This window comes from Drosophila subpulchrella, chromosome 2L, assembly GCF_014743375.2.
Source record: "Drosophila subpulchrella strain 33 F10 #4 breed RU33 chromosome 2L, RU_Dsub_v1.1 Primary Assembly, whole genome shotgun sequence".
Classification (NCBI taxonomy): domain Eukaryota; kingdom Metazoa; phylum Arthropoda; class Insecta; order Diptera; family Drosophilidae; genus Drosophila; species Drosophila subpulchrella.
In genome coordinates this window covers 25,638,823-25,661,298 of record NC_050610.1, presented here as the reverse complement: position 1 = coordinate 25,661,298, position 22,476 = coordinate 25,638,823, and the positions used below count along the sequence as shown (strand labels likewise).

General features: G+C 43.1%; 1 protein-coding gene across 1 annotated transcript; it reads left to right on the top strand.

The window, feature by feature from the left end:
* The first annotated feature begins 3,943 nt into the window (after positions 1 to 3,943).
* LOC119546965 (homeobox protein aristaless) lies at positions 3,944 to 14,214 on the top strand. Its single transcript, XM_037853611.1, has 5 exons — positions 3,944 to 4,330; positions 11,099 to 11,494; positions 12,392 to 12,437; positions 12,989 to 13,257; positions 13,471 to 14,214. The coding sequence occupies exons 2-5, from the start codon at positions 11,139 to 11,141 to the stop codon at positions 14,033 to 14,035; spliced, it is 1,236 nt and encodes a 411-aa protein (XP_037709539.1). The 5' UTR covers positions 3,944 to 4,330; positions 11,099 to 11,138; the 3' UTR covers positions 14,036 to 14,214.
* The last annotated feature ends 8,262 nt before the right edge of the window (positions 14,215 to 22,476 follow it).

The window sequence follows — 22,476 nt, the reverse complement described above, 5'->3', positions numbered from 1 at the left end:
AATTCCGTCACTGATCAGAGTGATACATCATATCATTATCTAAAGAAGAATTGCTTAATTTTTGGTTGGAATTAAATAGTCATACTTTATATTGACAATTAAATTTTTTTAACTTTTAAATTTAAGTTCTGAAAAATGAGAACATACCTTTTTTGGTCCTTACATCACTGCAGTTACCGTTTTTAACCCATTAAACGGTTTAAGTATATTTAATTAACCCCAGATAAATAATTACGAATTTTTGGAAATCGACATTTTACTCAACCCGAATTTTCAAAATTTCAACTGACCACGGGGCTTCAATTGGTCTGGGAAATTATAATTATACTTAATTCCTTTAAAACAATATGAAGATAAAATTTAATAATTTTAATTGACGCGCATTAAACTCGAATTATCTGAAATATGCATTTTTTGTTTTACCAAATTCAACAAAACGTTCGAAATAAAACGAAAAGCAGGTGGGGAATTTTGACGGGATTCCATGGGAGGGGGATCAGGGGCAATTAAGTAGTACAGTAGTCGGTACACGCACTAATTACCAAAGCATTTCACATTTTTATTTTGCCAGGAAGGAGGGGAAAACTAGGGGCCATGAGAGAGTTTCCACAATTGGATTTACGAACAAATGAAATTACTTCGCTTTCGTTTTAATTGCCGCCTGCTTATTGGCCAGGAATGTGTACGTGTATATACATAATCAGCCAAGCAGAGGGGCCTTATCGTTGGCTGGAAATCTGGCGATTTTGGGTTGCATAAACCAGTTAATAACCCGCTTCCGCCCAAGTCAATTTCGGGCCTACACGACAATTGAGTGAAAATGCAATGTCGCCGCAACTAACGAAAGCAACGAAAGCAAGACAAATCGTCGTATCAAATTACCAAATAATGATCTGGGGGAGGGCCAAGGAAGTGCCAGCTATACCTGGTACTCAGCCATCAACCGTCGGCATTATGTATATACTTACAGTATAGCCGTCATCAGGCGACAGTTTTGTTGGGTGATTATGTCACACGCCCTGCTCACCGAGTGAACCGCAGCCATTTGTAATTGAATTAATGCCGGGGCCTGGGATCTGGAATAGTTGGATGGTTGGGTGTACTATTTATGGGCCGGGTGACGGGCGGGCCTTATCGCCAACATTTCATCGCGCGACTCCAGTAACCCTAACTAATCGCACGTAATTAAATATAATTTGGTATCGTTTACAGTTGCGTTTCGTTTGCTACACCATTTTCACTGCCTTGGGTTTTCGGCGGGTGAGGGAAATCTATGCCGAAGTAATGCTTGTAATTGGGTAACTTTTTTGGGTAAATTCCATAAATAATAACGACACAAATTGCTCACAGTTTGCAGGCTAAGCGGTATGGGAAAGGAACTTTTAGGACAAGCACCGCTTCAAATATTTCTGAATATCCAAAACTTTAAAACACATACAATATAGAGTGCGACGCTATAGTTAATACAATATTACTTACAGCTTTTTAGGCATGATGGAAACCGTCTACGAAACAATCAGCTATTCTTTAAAGGATACCATCTTGCTATGAGAAGGTCGGGGGCTTTTATAACCTAATGGAAGACCCCTCATATCAAACTCATCCTCCCAGCTGGCAAATGGCAACTGGTAAATGCTTCTATCTAAGCTGCATAATGGCCATAATGAATAAGACACCTCGGACAGCCGATAGGGAACGGCCAGGCAGACTTGGCCACTTGGCTGCAATTTGTTTGATATCGGCCAGGAGGAAAACATCGAGTGACTTACGGGGGAAAAGAAGGAAAAAAGAAAAACGCGGAGCTGAAATGAAATTATTTAATTGCGCAATTAAGTGCACATTTGTAACGTTTTGCGCGACATCTGTCCCATGTGCAGGAGTGGATGCAGACCCACGGCCACAGCTCCGAGTAGAAGTCGAAGTCGGGACCGGAAATTCAATTGTTGAGATAATAATTACATTAGGACGTGCGCGCATGCGCGACTCTCTCACTTTGAGTCTCTGTCTGGAGCTGGACTAAAAAGCCTAGAGTGGACCCGAATTGAGTCCAAAACGGGGAAGAATGCTGATCTCGGGGTTTTCCGACCAAAGAATACCTCGCATCTCGGTTTTCTAAGCACTATTCGCCAATATACTGACTCATTTAAAAAAATCTTCATTATTAAGCATAGCTCTTCTAAATAACAATTATTTTAAATTAAAAATGCAATATTCCGAAAGATACGAATTACTTACCTATAAATTGTTTTCTATAATCTCAGGTAATACCAGAAATGTATATGTGTCTGATAATGTATTATATCCTTATGAGCCAAGAATACATAAATGATACTATTATATTTATCAATGAAATGTTAGCTTTCTTTTATGTTGTGTTGAAAGTAAGGTCCAAAGGTCATTCGGAGTATGAAATGAACATACCCTTCTACTTTCAAAGTACTGGGTATAACAAGTGCACACCTTGCGCGACGAGCTGATTGACACGGCCACATGGGGACGAGAGATACCGTGCTCGGTGCCCGGTATTCCCGATCCCGGTCTCAGTTTGCTGTCCATTGAACCCGTCGGCCAAATGGTCACTCCTCGACGGTCGACGGTCGATGGTCGCTGCTCTTTTGTTTGCATTTCGCCTGTAAATGAAGCGTGAAATTGGCTGCAGTGCAGCGGAGTCGATCCAACTACAACTCCGATTCCGACTCCGATCCCTATTCCGATCCCGAATGGAACTCAGAGAGCGTCGCATTGTTTACTTCTTGTTAAGGCCCGACAATGGGATAATATGGCAATATAATGGCAACACCAAACTATTTGTATGCAATTGCCATTAACACTTTATTTATTGCCTTGCGATACGAGCAAATTGGGCAGCAAATGGAGGTTGGATGGGGGGCCAGCTTCCAGTGCAAAATGCCGCTGGAATGGAGCTGTCGATGTATAAGGCCCGCTTATATCAAGCCTAATGAAGTAGTTATCAAGGAATGGAATCTGTTAGGTCTGCTCGGAAATGGCAAGACCAGGATTGAGTTCGGTTTTTTCAGCATGAACGGTTAAAAGTTTTCATTGGATTAATTACATTAAATTACACGGAGTTAAAGACGTTAACAAGGATTGATATGGAAAACAAGTATAGTATGTTATTATCGGAAGTTACTTAAGATCCCTTGTCACGGTAATACTCCCATCCAAATTTAACTTGAGTCATCTGCTTAGCTCTCTTTTAACCCTTTCCATGGGTCATTGCATCTCCTCACTTGACACCCCAACTCCGAGGGTAAATAGTCCGGCAATCAACCAATAAAGCCAACAAAGTCATTAACGAGGCCCTTAACACTCGGTCTATATGGCCGGGTCTAAATCCCCAACCCCAATCCGACCTCCAGCCCCATTCCACTCAACTCTTTTACCCATATGTCTTGGCTAAATTATTTAATTTATGAGCCGCAACAACTGGCAAACGAAACGCATCTATGGCAACCAGAGGAAAACGCGTCGAGCTGGGGGGCAAATAAATTTCCATTTTGCTAATCAAATTTATTGCACTTTGTGCGGGGCTTATTCAATTACGCCCAATCGAAGGGAGAGCGAGAGCGAGGGAGAGACCGCGATGCGGAGCGACAGGGAAGGGTAGAGCGCGCCTCCGCCATTATTTCGTGCTGCCTTCCGATAGGTCCAATCCCCGGAAAGGGGCGGAGTCCGCCTCCTGCTCACCTGCCGCCTCACCTGCGGCGACACCTGCGAAGATCGATCGACACGCTGCGATCGCATCGCTCCCTCTCGCTCTGCGGCACTACGAGACCCGGTAAAAACCACTCTCGCATCACCGCAACTCCGCTCCACCGGAAAGCAACAACTCCGATACAACCGGTTGTTGTTTCAGACCCACCTGAGTTTTCACCGGCGCGCCGATTGCTCACCTCGTAGTTCGCTGGCGGCTCTGGAACAGCCCGGTCATCACGTCGCGTTCGGCTATAGTTTCGATTCGAGTAGTCGAACTGGTGATATATCGTTATTCCCTAACAAGACTGCCCAAAGTCGTGACAAAGTGTAGGCAGCCTTCACATATAAGTTATACCGATAGGTATTCCCCATATTACCGCGATCCGAGTGGACAGTTAAGACCTACGATTTCTGGTGTACTGACGAAGTGGACAAAAGACCGTCGGCAAGTGTTCCGGTTGGTGTGAAAACTATGGTTCTCTAGCTTGAAGCCGGTGAAGTAACAGACAACAAGCCTAACAAATCTGAAGATAATACCAATTCTAAAGAGGTCACTAAGAATTACGCCCACACTTTACGCAAAAAAAAACCCCAGAAGGAAAGGAGAAAGAAGGTATGCCTATAACCAATTAATAACTAAGATAGGTTAGAAATTCTTTTGCGAAATACTAATAATTATACATCAAGTAACAATTTGAGGGGTTTTCCTATTAAATTCGCAGGGAACTTATTTCCCATTGATCACTTATAATTTCAGTTAAACTACACTTCTTATAATCTACAACTACAATTACTTTCCCACTATTGTACAGAATCGAAATATTTGTAATTTCATCTTGAAAAAATAAATGTTAATTTTTAATTACTTATCTGAGTTCCGGAATGATGTATTTCTCAATATCTTGAGAATAATCCAACATATAACACCTATAGTGCACCCGAAAGTAGGATTACTTTTCTTATCCTTCCACTGATCAGCAACTCTTTTGTGACCCTTATAAGATCACTTTCAAAACCTCACACCCCTACTATCTCAAACAACACCTTGGTTCGTAACCTACTTCTCAGCATGATAGACAAATATTACAAGTATAACCCATAAATTTATTTCATAATTCCCCTGTCTAATCATCCCAATCAGCTTGAAGAGGGGAAAAACAAAGAGCATAACGAAAATTAAATATCATTAAATTTGATTAATTCCCCACCTGGACATATCAAATCAGACAACAAATATCAATCCAAGTCGTATCATCGCTGTAGAATAAGAATTTGATTAACTTAATTTTGGGGGGCAGAAGACTTTGCCTTTGGCTTTGCTTTTGCCTCATGCTGATAGCTCGATAAGTTTATCGCTGATTGGGTTTAATTAAACACCATTAAAGAGTACAAATTGTCAGCGGCGCAGTCAGTGCCAATAAATCACGTTTTGTCTAGCTGATGTTTTTCCTATTTTCGGAGGGTTTCGTTGGATAGTCGGGGGCAGAGTCTTCTGCTTGTACCCATGTGTTCCTACAGAGCAAATGAAATTAACTGACCACGGCTATCACTCGCCGATAATCGTGTCAAAAGCCCCTGACCACTTAACTTCTTGACGTCGACAAGGGCCTCGAGCTTAAAGTTAAAACAACACAAATATAGAATAGATATGTGGGTGCAGATAAACCCCTAGACCTCTAGAGAACCGGGAACCCACCGTGGTGGTATCCCAAAGTTCTCCTTCCTGGCGGTAATCGGGCACTTGGCCAACTTATTTAATTAATACGCATAACGCATGTGACTTGTCAGCACAAATTTTAACGAATTTGTGACGCAAACAGTTCACTGTGGATTTGTATCTCTGAGGTAGCATCTTTCCCAATAGATAATAACGAAAAGATCCGATAAGATTGGCCTGCTTTTGTCGGGTAGCCTAAAATTAAAATATGTTCTCCGGCGCACTAGCAATTCAATTCAATTACGGCAACATACAATTAAAACTTGTCGCCATATACTTCAGATACGGTTTCGGTATCTGTAAGATATACAACCGAAATTTTGGCAGCTATCTGAACACGAACTCTGATTTGATTTGATTCGATTCGGAATTGTTCGATTGCTCGACAGCTCCCAATTTGGGGCGCTGTCTTTTGAAGCTTTGATGGGTGAAGGGTGATGCTTGATGGCAACACACCCCCGGAGATGAATCTCCTCCAGCGGGAAGATGGCGCCAGGGCCCATTGAGATGTGCTTCATTAATTCCCTGCCCAATCCCCATTCCCCTCACTAAATGGAACATGCAAACATGAGAAATTAACGTCGTCGTCCTCAAATTGCCCACCGTCTGCCTCGGATTCGCTTATCAAACCACACAAGACAATGACAAAGGGCAGAGCGGAACAGACGGCGATGGAGATGGCGTCGGGCAACAGTTGTCCAATCCCCAGATCCTCGCCTCTACTGCTGTTCTTAACATGCATTTTATGAGTAATTGGCCCCGCATCAACATCACCAACATGGGCTAAGCTTGTAGCTACAGCCCCAGCATCACCATTCACCACTCTCCATCAGCAACATCTTGGTCTTCTGTCTGGGTCTTGAGTCTCTGACTTTCTGACTCTCTGACTCTGATTCCGGCTCTGAGTCACAATTTGAACCTGCGACTACCTTAGGGCTACCGTCCCAGCAATCTCCTCCATTAGGGTGGCCACAGGTGAGGTTTGCTACCTGGGAGCGAAGCTCAAATGCCCTTGAAGAGCTCGAAATCCATTTGGCTGCAAGCTAATAAAGTTTTATTACCAACTCCAGGGTAATGTTAATTTTGCAGGTTCTATAACCCTATGGTACCAAGTCTACTTATAGGGATGGTAATACAAATTATACTTTAACTATTCCAAAACACTAAAATTATAATATTAGAATTATTACATTTTTTATAACCCCTCTGGAATTTATTAAGAAGGTTTCTTACCTTATGCAGAAATTAATTGGTAGTTGATGATTGAATAGGATTGATTTTTTTCCTTGGCAACCTCACTTTCCAGGGTAGGGTACTTTCCAATTCGTTGCGACTCCTTCTGATAGCCAGTAAATTGAATTAAGATTGCAGCTAAGGAACAACAAATGAGGCAGCAGCTTCGACACAGGATATGAATAAACTAATTATAATTGGGAGTGTGTGCATTAGAGGTCCACAACGTACACCCCAGAACAGAAGGGATGGAGACAGAAACAGAGACGATGATGACGGCGCCTGGCCAACAACAAGAATGCTGCCTTATCGCACCTGGTCCAAAAGACGGCGCCAAGAAACAAACAACCCAACAACTGGAAGGTGAACCACGAACAACGAACGCCGAACCACGAATATCCAACGGAGGGCTCAGGTGCAGCTTAAAATGGGATAAACACTGCGGCCCAGCTGCTTGTGATATCGGTTTTATGTATTTCTGGGTGACTCACGAGATCTGGTCGAAAATTAATAATTGACCTTATCGAACCGAAACTATTAGGCGGGATTTCGGCCCAGAACCTCCCTGCCCAATCCATCAACTTCTCGTGGGGGACCACACACCGATATCGGGGACAACCAGTGAGCTTTCGCCCGGGGCAAAAGTTAAGCCACCCAAAATGCTTGCCATTATCGAGGGAGGTGAGGGAGGGGGGCGAAATTACAATGCCGATCATCAAAGTGTGACTAAAGTGGTTTAGCCTAATGTAAACCCATAAATAAGCAGCCCAGATACTGGCCAGACTGGAAACTGGAGTCTGAAGACTCTGAAGGTCTGGAGAGAGTGGAGACCCGAGACGGAGACGCATTAACAAAATGCCAGAAAAGAGCTTCTGTTTGCTGTTCTACCTGATGCCGTCCCTCTGCTCCCCCTAGCTTTTAATGAAATATGCCAGCACAACAGTCCCCAGACACCGAGAACCGAGGATGGAGGATCGGATCGGGAAGATCGGGAGCTGGAGGAGCTAAAAACACAAAAGTGCAACCATAAAAACGACACCAAACATGAAGGAGCCAGCTGAAGACGCGTCTTCTGCGGAGAAGACTGAGCCGAGTTGAGTTGTGGAAAGAGCAGCCAGGCAGGGCAGGAACATTGATGCTTATCGAGATGACAGAAGTGACGACAACGGACGGCGGACAGCGGACAGTGGGCCAAAAACAGCGAATGGACAGTGGACAGCCGAATAGAAGTACCGCCGTACACTTGTTTCGCATCTCGAATTAATTTCTTCATTTTCCGTATGTCTGCACTGCGAGAAAGGGGGGTGTGTAACTCTAGGGCGTTTCCACATTTTATAATCCATACATTTATAACTCGGTTTTTAGTTATTCAATCTAGAAAAAGTATGTATAATATAAGGCATAGTTATTCTCCCAGTGCCTTTATGACTGGGCTGTGCTAGGAAACCCACACAGCCTACAATGTTGCTCTTAAATATTTCCCCAGACACTAATGGAGCTTATCTCTAAACGGAACAAGCAACCGCAAACAAGTTGCCAGACTCGAACTCAGACGCAGACTCATACTCGGATTCAGACTGCAACTCAAAAGCCCAGACTCTGGCTGAGATTCGGAATGGGACTTGGTCTGGGGAACTGGCGCTTGGCCTGATTAGCATGCAGGGACTAAGAAGGCCAAGTCGCCGAGATGTTGTGTCAAAATGTTAGCCACGAAATCGCCCCCGCCAGAAGTCCCCAGCCATCCACCCATCCAGTCATCCACCCAACCGAATCCCAGGCTTCCTGGAGTGCCGCGGGTATCTGGATTTGGGCAGAGCAAGTGCAGCGTTAACTTGATTAGTTGCTGGCCAGCCACTGACTAAAACTAAATGAAGCCATGCCAACGCGACCAGGCCAAATCGGTAGGCAGACGTCAAAAACTTGACAGTTTCCAGCGAAGTCTCTGCCTTTTAATTACCCAACGAAACGTCAATCAGCGGATCCAGGAGGATTCCCACTCCCATTCCTCCTGCTCCGATTCGATGGCCTGGGCTATAATAAAGTCGTAACGCGGATACAATTATAAGGCGGCTCCACAACAAAGCCGAACGGCACACATTCCCCACATAGCTCTAAACTGCTCTACGGTTCCCATTCGCGTTCGCATTCGTATTCGCATTCGCATGCAATGAATTAATCAGTGCGGGTCTTATAATGAACTCAGGGGGGAACTAGTTACCAGTAGCATAATTGCAATTCGTACAGCTAATTTAATAATTTGCGGTCCGCAAATTAAGTTTGTCAGCTGTCAATGCGCGGAATTCGTTGACAACATTGAAAACTGACAGCCCAACTCATAACCGAAGTTATGATCGAGCCCAGAAATGAGTTATGAACTGGAGTCTGCTGGCAGGGAAGATTCATGCGGAATGCCTCGGCGAGGTGAAGAAAGATGCCACTCAAGCTGAACCCGACTGACATTGAAAAACCTCGAGGACCAGTTAAAGTGCACTTGGGAAAATATTTGTTAAAATGTACGAAATAGTAAGAAAATGTATTGAAGAATTTTTAAGTCTTTAAGTCACAGCCTTTTGAAGAGGTGTTTAAAAGTAGGCAACAATATATTTGTAAGCCGCAGATTCTTTTTTTTTCACTGCACACTTTCAGAGACCGTAAAAAAATATTTTAAAAAATCTTGTGATTTCCTATAGCCACTCTCTCTAAAATATTAAAACAAACTTTCAGAAAACCAAACTCAAATGAATATATTTAAGTGCACATTTTTCTCTCCATTGGCTTCGATTGTTGGCCGGTTGCAACTTCATTCCGCACAAGAATGCAACTAAATCAATCACCGCCACACTAATTTGCCATTTAACAAGGTATTTGGACAATTTTGATATATGTAGAGATGTCAACAGAAGCGGCGGCCATCAATCAAGCCGAGTTTTGGGCATGGGACAGGGTCTGGACTTTGGAGATATGTACGGCCCTGACTTCTGAAGTTCAGAAGAGATGGAAGCGGAGGGGGAAGGTTACACGCCGGCTCTAACCATTTAGTTGTCATTAAAAGACGTCGTATATTAATTAGCAAAACATGGAATTACCAAAGTCAGTAAAAGAGAGAAACCCGGGGCCAACCGGCACCTGATATTAATTTGATCTGATAGAAGCCACTTGGACACGGGTCTCGAAGCAGCCAGAGCACAGCCGTTGAGTTGATGATGATGAAAATGAAGTTGCCGCCCAATTTAATTAAAATTCCAAACGATCTGCACATGAAAGCTGTTACTGCAGAGTAAACCCAACTCAGCGCCCGATGAAAGACGTGTTGATGGAAGAGATCAGCTGACGGACAGCCCCATGCTGTGGTCATCGATTTGCATTGAGGCGAGTTCGTCAGCAGCTGCACCTTGGCGGCGGAAGCCTCAGCCTCCGAAGATGAATCTGGAAATAAAGTGGAAGCCATGACCATAAGGCACGCTTCCAGACCGCAGAAGAGTCAGCCGACTAACTAACCCACAAGGAAAGCACTTGGCTAAGCGAAATTTGGCACTAAAACTTCGGAATGGCTCCTGGGGCTTCTGGAATAGAAAGTAATAAATCAATATTTTATGTGGGTAATAGAAGAGATGGAATGGTCAGGTAGATAAATCTTTAACGAGCTTCGTCACCGATGTACTGAAATATGTGTTTTTTATTGAAACATTTCATCCGCAGGCACTTTATAAAACTCAAATAGATCATTCATAAAATAGTTTTATTTTATCTATATTTAAAGAATTATGGTTACCTAAGAGAAATTTATTTTCTATTTGTATACATCAAATATACTTTACAGTATTGTACACCTAATATAAGAATATTACATAAAATCAAGTTTAATGCTTTCCAAGAAATCAAAAAATCTGCTCTGCATTGACCTTTTCTCAGGGTTATTTCTCCACTCCCTCTCCCACGAATTATGGCACTCCCTAGACCTAGACCCTTGGCCCAACCCTGTTGTCCAGTGTAACCGCAGCTAACCTCAACTGGCAAGTCCCGACCCAACCGATGACTTGGTCATGGCTAGATGGCAAATTACGGAAATTGGCATAATAAAGTGCACGATAATTGCATGTTTAGCGTTTATTGAATTACGAGCTTCTAATGCGCGACTAACTAGATATATCTACCCCTTTTTGCACATATAGAAGTAAAAACAATATTATGTTGTTATTAGAATTCGTTTAATCTGCCTACTTCTATTGATTTATTATGAAGATTAAGGCCTATATATAAGATTTTCCATATACTGTTGTGACGGATCATTAAATAATATAAATATATATATTATCTTTTCCCGGGATGATTACAAAACTTAAAGTATTCCCCGAATACCTAATATAACTTTGTTGTAGGTACATTCAAAGCCCGTAACTAACTTGCTCCTACTTATTTCTCCCTGTGCAGCCGCTGCCTTCGAGCACAGATCAGATCGCCCTCCTGGATTATGGGCATATCGGAGGAGATCAAGCTGGAGGAACTACCGCAAGAAGCCAAGCTAGCGCACCCGGATGCCGTAGTGCTGGTGGACCGCGCCCCCGGATCGTCGGCCGCCTCCGCCGGCGCAGCGCTGACGGTTTCGATGTCGGTCTCCGGCGGAGGACCTGGTGGAGCCAGCGGAGGAGCAAGTGGAGCCAGTGGCGGCACCAACAGCCCCATTTCGGATGGGAACAGCGACTGCGAGGCGGACGAGTACGCCCCGAAGCGGAAGCAGCGACGCTATCGCACAACCTTCACCAGCTTTCAGCTCGAGGAGCTGGAGAAGGCCTTCTCCCGGACCCATTATCCCGACGTGTTTACGAGGTGAGTAACATATATGACGAGATGCGATAAGAGAATACAGCCGAACAAAATGAGTGCCCCAGAAGAAAAGAAATTTGCATAAATCGCTCATCGAGGCGCGACAAAGGCTGGAAAGTCGATTCTCGGTTTTACGATACCGATACGAATATGGGAAACGTTCAGGTGATAATAATAATGCTCATAACGACGCGACCCCCCTGAGTGGATCGATCGATCTTATTTGGAGCAGCAGGGTTTATATGGGCTTGGATTGGGACTCCTCCTGAGATGGCCGTAATAACAGCACCTCGGATTCGGTTTCGGATTCCTCGCCCTAAGAAACTCTAACGATCGCAATTAGCATGCAGCAATGTGGTTGAAAGACAGCCACAGTAATTGCCATAAATTAAAAGTCAGTCACTTCTCAGTCGAGGAACCAAAGTGAACGCTAATTGAGACCGCACGAAGCCGGGACCCAAACAAAACCGAAATAAAAAAGTGAGCTTACAAAGTCAATCGCAGCCACAATTAGATCAACTTTTTGCCGTATCGCTGGCAGTTTCCAATTCATTAGGCGGCGGGTTCATTTAAATGATCAGCAATTAATTAAGCAAATAAATCAAACCGCCTTTGATTTCTGTATAAGCTTCAATTAGCTTCTAAGTGGTTGGAACGAGATTCGCAGGGAGGTCAGCTTGGGTCAACGGTATGATAAGGAAGCAATACTATATCCCTCTTAGGAAAGGCTCAATCTAAAGAAGATTAATAAATTATTTAAAATAACATGACACATTAGCAATTATTTTTAGTTAGCTAAGCAGTTTGAGAATCGCATAGAAAGGTAGTATTTTTTACCCTGTCCCAATTAATTTCAGTTTTCTCCTAGCTAAACCAGGTTTCTCTTTCATCTTCTTGCAGAGAGGAACTGGCGATGAAAATTGGATTAACCGAGGCGCGCATTCAGGTAAGCATTTCGCAAAGAGAAGAATTCAGGGCCCGAAGCTGCGCAGATTTGCGGTTAATTCGCGTGGCCCACGTGCAGCCAACAATGTTGAAAATTGAAAAATAATGGAGCATGTCGCTACTAATGAAATCGAGACGGGACTAGACGGACAGTCGGCGGAGATCCGTGGCGGTTGAAATTCATTTAATTCTGTTTTAGTGCCAGTCATTACATGCCTGGTCAGTTTATGGCCGGGAAGTCGGAAAGCCGCTTTTTTTTAATTACTGCTCATGCTAAACAACATTATTTGCTTACATCTGGGATGGGGACTCCTTTTCCGGCTCCTATTTCGAGTGCAATCAGCAGTCGTCGTCCTCGGACGGACTCCGTATTCAGATTGTTATGTTAAAAACTAATTAAAGGGGCGTTTTCAATAACAACGCCCATTAATTGGATGCTTTGGGAGGGCAGTATGGCATATATGATATTCCAGAAAAGAAGCTCCAGAGTGTAGATACAGTAGCCTGCCAGCAGCACATAACTCACGATTCCCATTCTCCCGTCCCTTCCAGGTTTGGTTCCAGAATCGGCGCGCCAAGTGGCGCAAGCAGGAGAAGGTCGGCCCCCAGTCGCATCCGTACAATCCCTACCTGCCCAGCGGCGCCGCCACCATGCAGACGGTGGTGGGGGCCGCCCTGCCGCCCAATCCCTTCACCCACCTGGGCTTCCAGCTGCGCAAGCCCTTCGACGCCCAACACGCCGCCAACCTGGCCGCCTTCCGCTACCCGCACCTCTCCGCCGCGCCCATGATCCCGTCGGGCTACTTTAACCAATTCCAGAGGTGAGTAATCCCCAGGGGTTATGGTAAACTATTCCTTTTAGCGTACAACCAACTGGGTTACAGTTGTATTCTTAAAAGCTTAACATTGTATTTACATTTCACTTTACTTCTTAATTTACTATGACTTATGAGGTCCTTCCTTTAAGTTTATTTTCTAAATTTAGCTCCACAAATATGTTGATACTAATAGTTTTCCTTCTGAAATCCTTTCAGGGCTCCTCCCCACATGCTGCCCCATGGGATGGCCAGCATGTACTCCCCCTCGAGCTCCTTCCAATCGCTGCTGGCCAATATGACGGCGGTTCCACGGGGTCCGCCTCTTGGAAAGCCTGCGGGCCTTCTGGTGGGATCCCCCGATCTGCATTCGCCGAACCACCTGCTTGCCTCGCCGCCCACTTCCCCCGCCTCCGGCCACGCCTCCCAGCATCAGCAGCATCCGCCGCCCCCTCAGGCGCCTTCTCAAATGCCCTTGGGAGTCCAGCCCGCTCAACTGTCGCCCCAACAGCTGGTTGGGATCGCCTTGACCCACCAGGCGCCGTGTCTGTCGCCCACCCAGACTTCCCCGGTGGCCCTGACCTTGTCGCACTCCCCCCAGCGACAACTGCCGCCACCACCCCCCTCGCATCAGCAGCCTCCTCCTCCGCCACCCAGAGCTGCCACGCCCCCCGAGGACAGACGCACCTCCTCCATTGCCGCACTGCGACTAAAGGCCAGGGAACACGAACTGAAGCTGGAGCTGCTGCGTCAGAATGGACATGGAAACGATGTGGTCAGCTAGCTGGAGGGGGAGCACAGCTCCAAGGTCAGTCTGGAGATGGATGATGATACGAAGGTCAGGAAGGATATCCCAAACCCAAGTGCAAAGACATTGCCCGTTCACTGTAGACCTAAGCTAATAAGTTATTCAATTGTATGTATTTAAGACGGAATTTCAAATAAATTCAACAAGTAACAAGATTAATGCAAAATTATTCAGAAATTACTCATAGTATTATATCCTCTGTGAAAGAGTTAATAATCAAATGGAAGGACTTTTAGAACACATTTCCCTTTTTACTACCGACGATAAAGATCATCCAGGAAAATGTTGTTTAATAGTAATAAAATTACACCATCCTAATTTATACCTTAATTAACAAAAAATTTTAAAACTATTAAGCACGTGTGACTTTTAACAAATGTCATAGTTAGGGCTTCCAAATTCCTGCTTAAAATAAAACTATGTTCATTATAGGAAAGAGACCAAACAAAACCTAGCGCTTCATCCGCGCTTTGTGTTTTTTCGGTAATCCCCACAAATTATCCATAAGTCGAGGCCTAATGGACAAAGGCCCCTTTATAATGTGCGTAACAACACCTACTTGGCCGAGGGGAAGGGGCAGTCTGAGCCAACCCAGAAACTGAATCACAGCCAGTCCGACCAGATCTTGGGAGTACGGAACGATTTCAACTCGGATCCGGAGTCGGAGCTGCCATTAATCAGTGGTCTCCCCATAAATCAGCAAGTGAAGGGCGGCGGAATGGAGAAGAAAGGAGTTGGCGTGATCAGAAACAAAAACAAGGCACTCATCTTCTGGGGGAGGGTGCCACAAATATAAATTTATGAATAAATTAGAAACAAATTAAGTATGTTAATAAGACGCGCCGTTCGGAGACGAATTCAAAGACGAAAATTCGAAGAGAGCGGCGGCCACTAAATCGAAATCTCCGTCTCTCTTCGCTTCTTGTTGGTGAATTATGCGCGGTAATTAATAAAATGGAATATTTATGATAACATTTATAAAACACGAAGTTGCCTAATTCGATTACCAGATTTTTGGTCAGCCGTTCATTTTTTGTTCGCTTAAAAGGCGAAGCGAAAAGGGAAGATAAAGAGGGACAGCGACTCCTCCTCAGATGGCCTGGTAATTGCGATGAGGTGGAACTGTGATAATCATGTTTAACCGACGGGCCTGCATAATATTTTTTATCTCCCTTCCGAGGCTGGTAACATTTCATGCATTTCAATGAGTTCGTCAAATGCAGATTGCGAACGAGAACCCAAGAAGCCGAACAAGATCCAAACAATTAATTTGCATAATAATCAAGCCAAGGAGAGGGCAAAGGGGTATTGGGGGAGGTTCAACAACCATATTAATAATCATTAATTAAGGCGACTAATTAACACTGACATTAAGAGACTCCATTTTAATTACGAGCTTAGTTTTTTTTGGTGTTTAACGATTGCGCAATATTACAGGTGGAAATAGTTTATGAATTTATATATTCTTAAAACAAGTATTCATACAATCAATTACAATTTTTTATAGCGTCATCACTAACGAATATTTATAAGAATAATTACCCTTTACTGTAGTGCACGCCAGCTATTTGTCTAACATCTCTATTCTATTTTAGCAACTGCAATTAATTTGTTAGCAAATTTGCACAGAAACATTCGATTAAAGCGCTTTTTTGTTTGGTTTTAATTCAATTTAACTTCAACGCGAACTTAATTGTTAATTCCACGAGCCACGAACCAGGGCACTTTTTTCCTGTTTGTTTTCCTTCTTTCTCCATATATTATTTTGTTGCCTTGCGAGACAAAATGCAACTTAAGTTTTTTACTTTTTTTTGTATCTGCTGGATGTGTAATTGCCGCGGTGCACATGTGTGTGTGTTTCGTGTGCCGGCGCAATTAAGTTTGCGTTTAATTTGCAATTATCCAAACGACTCAAACTAATTAGCGCCACTTTGATTAAACTTGGCAACAAAAAACTGAAATGAAAATGGAAAATGAAAATGTTTGCAATGTTTCACGAGTGGTAACCGCAGAGTTGGTTGAATGTTAATGAAAATTCGCAGAAATCTTAATTCAATTTAAGCTGGAAGCGAAATCCGCTTGGCCCTGAAAAACACATATAAACATATTTATAAATACTCATGAAATTGGTCATAAAATGAGAGCCTAACATTTGTTTGGGTTATGGCAAAACCTTGCGGTGGGAATCGATCCAGAAATTATAAATTCATTGAGACAAACAAAAGACTTAGGCAACGAACTTTCTGCTGGGCATGGGGATGATGGGAAAGGGGGCGAGGGAAGGGCAGCAATATAAAACTGTTCGCTGTGAATGAAACGAGAAATCCAGTTACATATGCATATATTTGTAGTGGGATCAGCGATGAGATAATCTCAGCGATAAACAAGAGTCTTTTGAAAAAATGTATCAGAAATCAAATCACCTTATCGAAATATTAGATGACAAAATCATTTAACATTAAAAAAAAGATATTTTTACAACATTTATGTCAGCATATTTTCCGAGTCCAAACGACATCGTCACTATTCAATTATGGATGCACTGTTGAGTTCAGGTTTAATTTTATCCTCCAAACTAATTAGGAAAAACGATTAAATGACTTAACAAATAATAGTCTCAAAAGTACAAATATAATCCTTTTAAGAGGTATTCAATCTATAAAGAATTTTTTCGGAGTGCAGGCTCTGTTGACCATCGAAAATTCTGTGTCTCTTATTCCCTGTGTAAACTTCCTTTCTCTTGTTTATGGCTCAGCTGAAATTATTCAGTGTTTTTCAGTAGTTCGGGACTGCTGCATAAATTAAATTGACGCAGACTCCGAGAGCTGGACTGGCTGATCGCTGGATTGGAGAATGGAAAAGGAGGGCCAAGGAAGCTAACAATTCCACTGGCTGTCCAATTGGAGCATGTCGAACGGTCTTTGAGCTGTTCGATTCTAATTAACTTGTTGGCATAATTGCTCACGCTCTTTTTTCGTACTGTTGCATGTTCGGTTCTCCTGCTTCTGTGTTTTTATGGGGGAGAAGTGCTACATTTCTGAATATAAATCATCAGGGGGTGAGGAGTTTCGGGACCTGCGTCCTCATAAGCGCCGACAAAACGGTAACGATGTGACTTTTATTATACTGCTCTAAAGCGACTCGGAACCCACAGAAGAGACCCCAAAAGCGAAGACGTCGAGAAACATTTGGCGCCGTGGCAATTAGTTATCAAAGACGTCGCGCATTGACAAGCAAAAGTCAAGGCACTCGAAGCCACCCAAAGAAAACGAAATACCAGAGGAGAGACCCAGGAAGAATGTGGCGGCAGAGAAGAGAGCGTGGGGAATCAGGAAAGCTATATAAAGTGGACATTATCCATACAAATGATGACTCATCATGAGTGCGATAGGAACAGAAAAATGAACTTACAAGAAAGAGGAACGGAGACGGAGATCGACTACCGAAGTTGCTGTAAGTGAAGAGCCCCGCTTGGGGACTCGAGATCCCCATTTCCCCCGTGAAGTACCCTCTTCGGTTTTCGTAGACCCGCCCCAAATCATGGCAACGTGTGCCGGGCCAAGACAATATTAAAACGTAGCCCAGCTAAACATTGATCCTTATCGACATCTTCGGGGAGTTGGTTGGGCATGGTCATATGTGGCCTGGATGTGGGAATGCCTGGATCTCTGCTCATGGCTGCCACTCGATCAGGGGACTCCGGGGAGGGCCTGTTGCAATTGGTAGCCGAACAGCAGCAGCAGAAGCAGAAACAACTTAGCACAAGACACTTCGCGGGGCACACCTCGCACGCAAGGCCCTGAATAGCAGAGAGTTTCTGGTATATGTGAGTAAGAGCCTTCAACTAAATGTATAGGTTAGTCCCTAAGAATATAAAAAATGTGAAAATATTACATTAATATCCACATGCAATTTATTTAAAATATTAAAATTGTAACCAATAATCCTTAAGCAATAGTGGTTTTGTTATTTTACGTAAAGTTAAGGTATAGGTACCATTTTCACAACAATTTTGCATTAATATCTACAAAGAAACGATATTGACAAAACTAGGTTAACTTGTAAATATCTCTTTCATTATTTCCTGATTGTCTTGAACCAAACTACTTATAAATATATTTTTCATAATTCCCTGACTATATTATGATGGAATTTTGGAATAACTTGGAATATTAATAAATCATTTAATTTGATTAAATTTATAAATAATTCCAAGAGCTATCAAATAAAATATTCCCACATATTTTCTTTGTATGACATATATTCTATATATAGTCCGGTGTATAACATCCTACTGACCCATTCCCATGCGGGCAGTGAATTGATAATTCAAATCAAATCGAGGGGAGACGGAATGAATGCGCTAATTAAATAAACATAAAAGTCTCGGGTCGGGCATTTTCTACGCCTCCTTAGCTTATCTGCGAACGACATGTGTAAGAGATCGGATCGCTTAAGCGAATTAGCATAATATACCCGATTCGGGACTGCGGATCCAAGCCCACGCAGCTGGGCATTAGGATCGATAATGAGCTGATTAGGCCGATTTCGACTATTTTTCAGTCGTAGGTGTTGCAGCGTGCAAGATTAGATTAGGTTAATCAGCTGGATCAGCCGCACAAGGGGGATTGGAGATGTATAGAAAACAAGAAACCCGGCGATTGGAGATCAAAACAAAAGCCGTTGATGGGGACCGATAAGTGGAGCGGTCGCCTTTCGATAATTGCGGGGCAGCAGTAATTAACTCGGCCAACGGCCACGTCGCAATGCGAATTATAATTCGAGTTTGCCACAAATTAAAATTGCCATTCGACGAGGCATCCACGGCATGCGACGGTGCAAAATCTGACAAGCGGCAACAGCGTAATAAAAATATTTATGTGAAATGTGAAATTAAATAGGACGCTACAAGCAGCTGCCCCTTAACACTGAGAAAAACTCGGGACGGAATAGACCAAAAGAAATATTAAATTTATATTTAACTGCATAATTCCACACACCTCTAAAAGTGATTAAACATTCTGGTGAACAAATAATTGGCCTTTAAATTGAAAAAAACTTTTTAAAGCATATAAATCTATAACATTCCCAAACAAATCTTTTTTTGCTGTGCATTTTCCCTGACATATTTGGACGTGCCTCCCAAAAAAAGAAGCTGCCCAGCCTGCCTTTTTAGCCAGCTCGGCTCACTAATTTGCCATTTAGTCGGGCATCCCAGGCATTTGGGTGACAAGAGCGAGAGCAAAAGGCTGCTCCTGGCCGAAACTTTAATGGCTTAATGTGGCAAATGTGGCAACGAGGTGACTTCGGATCTGGCCCAGAGTATTGGTCACATTTTCGAGCCATTCCTACGCTATTTCCCTGATTTTTCAATCAGCCAAGCGGATGGAGAGGAGATGCTGGCCAATTACCCCCGGCAGATCGCTTAAAATCTTATTAAGTTTTGTTTGTTTTCATCATTATTTTCACGGCCGGGGCCATTTTCGGCCATTAAGAGTGAAAATCTTGTGTAAATCGAATTATTTGTAATTTATGGTGTGGCAGCAGCAGAGGATTATTACCCGCCGAGGAGCGGGGCATCATCAGTTGAAGTTGGAGTTGGAGTTGGAGTGCAGGTTCCTGATCCAGCCATAGCTAAACCAATAACCATTAAGCGTGCTAAAATCAATCGCAATTGCCTGCTCCTCCCTCCAAAGCCAAAGCCAAAACCGAAACCGAACCCGAACCTTTCCAGATCCCCGCCAGAAATCCGACCGATCCACCTCCATCTGCGGTTACAATTTGCAGACGATTTGCGGTTACGTTTTTTTCTCTTTTTGTGGGTAACAAAAAAGCCAACATGGCTGGAGGATCCACGAGTGGCGGTTCCGGAGGGGCAGCGATCAGCAGACCAAACTGGTTCAAAGAGATTATCGATTTTCAATTACCGATGCGGCGAGTGTGCGGCTAAGTAGTTTGGTTTTTGTTTGGTCTAGCAATTTTCGAGTCGAACTGCAGCTGGCCCAGCAATCATTTAGCAACTAAGCGAGCGAGCGGAAAAAAGGGAAAACTAAATTGGGTAAATAAAAATTATAGAAGGAACTGTGGAGGGTGGAAAGAAGTAAGGATGGAAAAGAAGAAAAAGGAATACCTGAGAATGGTTTTTGGACAAGTTTTAGAAAGGTGTTAAAAAAATTGGTTACAAAAGATTTTTGTTAAAATAAGTGAGAATGTTTGGTATTCTAGAAATCAAGCATCTAAACTATTGTTGGTAATATTTTGTTCACCTTGGCTTTAAATAAAACTTGGTTAATCTATAATTTCAATGGGAAACCCTTTATCGATCTCCATTAAAATAATGAATTTGATATTCAAATACAATTAAGCCAATCGCAATAAAATAAATCCCCACTTAAAGCCTTAGCTGATTAGCTGGGCTAGCAAATTAAGTGCGACACTCGGCAGCGTGTTCCCATCAGACGCGTCAGTCACTTACTCACTAACTAACTTTGTGGCTATAACTAACTAACCGGCCAACTGGGCGAGCGAGTGAGCTGACCATATGCGATCACGGACATAGATACACATATCTTATCTAACGAATCGTTTAGCAAGTCTAACCCGTTTCAGTGGCGTGTGACTTGGCCCAAACTGGGATCCATGAATGAAAGCGGCTGACTGGGGTTGGAACTGGGATTTTGGAGAGGAAATCTCATGAGCGGAGCTATGCTAATCGCTGGGATTATAATTAATTAATTAGCCAGCCGGCAGCGATCTCACTGCCCATCCCTCTTCTTCTTCATGGGCGGACATGTGCAGACGAGTTTGTTGCCTGAGTCTTTCGTTTCGCTTCGGACTTTTTGTGGGGGGTTAATGCTTCCAGCGAAGCGTCAGAAATTTAATCAAAAATTTCATAAACGCTCGCCGGCCAAATTGCACATTTAATGACAATAATTTGCGTAATGGATTTTCATGTTCTCGTAATTGAATTTATTTTAATTTAAACTAAATTGCGCTACGCGTTACACGAATTGGGATCGGAGCCTTGGAATATATAATTTTATGCGCTCACGCGGCCGCTCCACTAATTGATTATAATTCTGTCAGTCGCCACCGTTGCCGGGCTGCCAGGTTGCCAGGTTACTCGCTTGCCAGGCTGCAGGTTCGGGTGGATCTGCTCCCCTGGTTTCCCCTTTTTCTTACTTCTCAGACTCTGGGACACTCTCTGGAGGAACGAACTTCCCTCTGCTCCACATTTCGCGCATTATTTCGCGCTCGTTAGCCAGCTCGGGGCTACAGCTACAGCTCCATCCCATCGCCATCACCCGGCCATCAGCATAACCAACTCCATCACCAGCCTTAATGCCCATCATCATCAACAGCATCTTGGTGCTGATACTTCGATCACTCAAAGCTAGAGGTGGGTCAGCATTATCACTAAGAAAGGATAAACATAACAGTCGTGTACCAACATTTGCCCTCTAAACTTTATAATATCGCATTTTGAATGGACACAACTCAAAGCTAGAGGTGGATCAGCATTCTCAGAAAAAACTCATCCCAACACGATGAATTAGTGAAGAGAGAATAAATATATAATAGTTTTCCCAAAAATATATGCCCTCTAAATCTAATAATTATAAAATGTGAATAAAACCACAGAGATAAAAAAATAAATACAATTTTATAATTGATCTAAGAAATAAAAAATAAATACGAGTTTCCCCATGAGGGTCACGCACTCCTCTCTAGTTCGAATTCGCATTGCCTGGCAGGTGTTTTGGCATCAAAACACCGATCGATTCGCTTCGTCGCAGCCTGTTAATAAATACTCATCGCCTGGCCCTCTTTTAAGCGAAGAGAAACCCAGGTAAACCGGAGCTCGGTAAGTGTGCTGCAAAAATTGTTTGATGAATTTCATAATGGTGGGACATTATGTTTGCTTCCGCTCGCTGTTGCCACAATTTACTTTTTATGAATGTCAATGGATTTTTAATTAATTGCAGGCCATTTTCGGGCTGCCCCTTTCGATACTTTACGAGCCTCTCTCGATTTTTATATGCAAAATCTGGAAACGCTTGGGGTACTCGCATAAATCTGAAATTGATCGTCGGCCATTAAGGCAACCCAGCTCGATTCAATTCGATGCGATGGGATCGTTAAATTTGTCTCACTCGATGTGCCAATAACAATTCTCTATATGCCATTAAAATAATTTCCAAATTAAAGACAACTCTCAGATCTGGGCAGTGTTCGTCAAATCTCCCGGAGCTTAAATGGCATTCGTTTTAGATCTTTATAGGGTACTTTGACATCTTTGGGTATATTGGGGGCTAAGTAAGGACTTTAAAGATTAGGTTAAGCACTTTATTATTATTATAATTTGACTAACTTAACCGATAAATGTAAAGGTGTAACCTGATCTACCTCGAAAATCT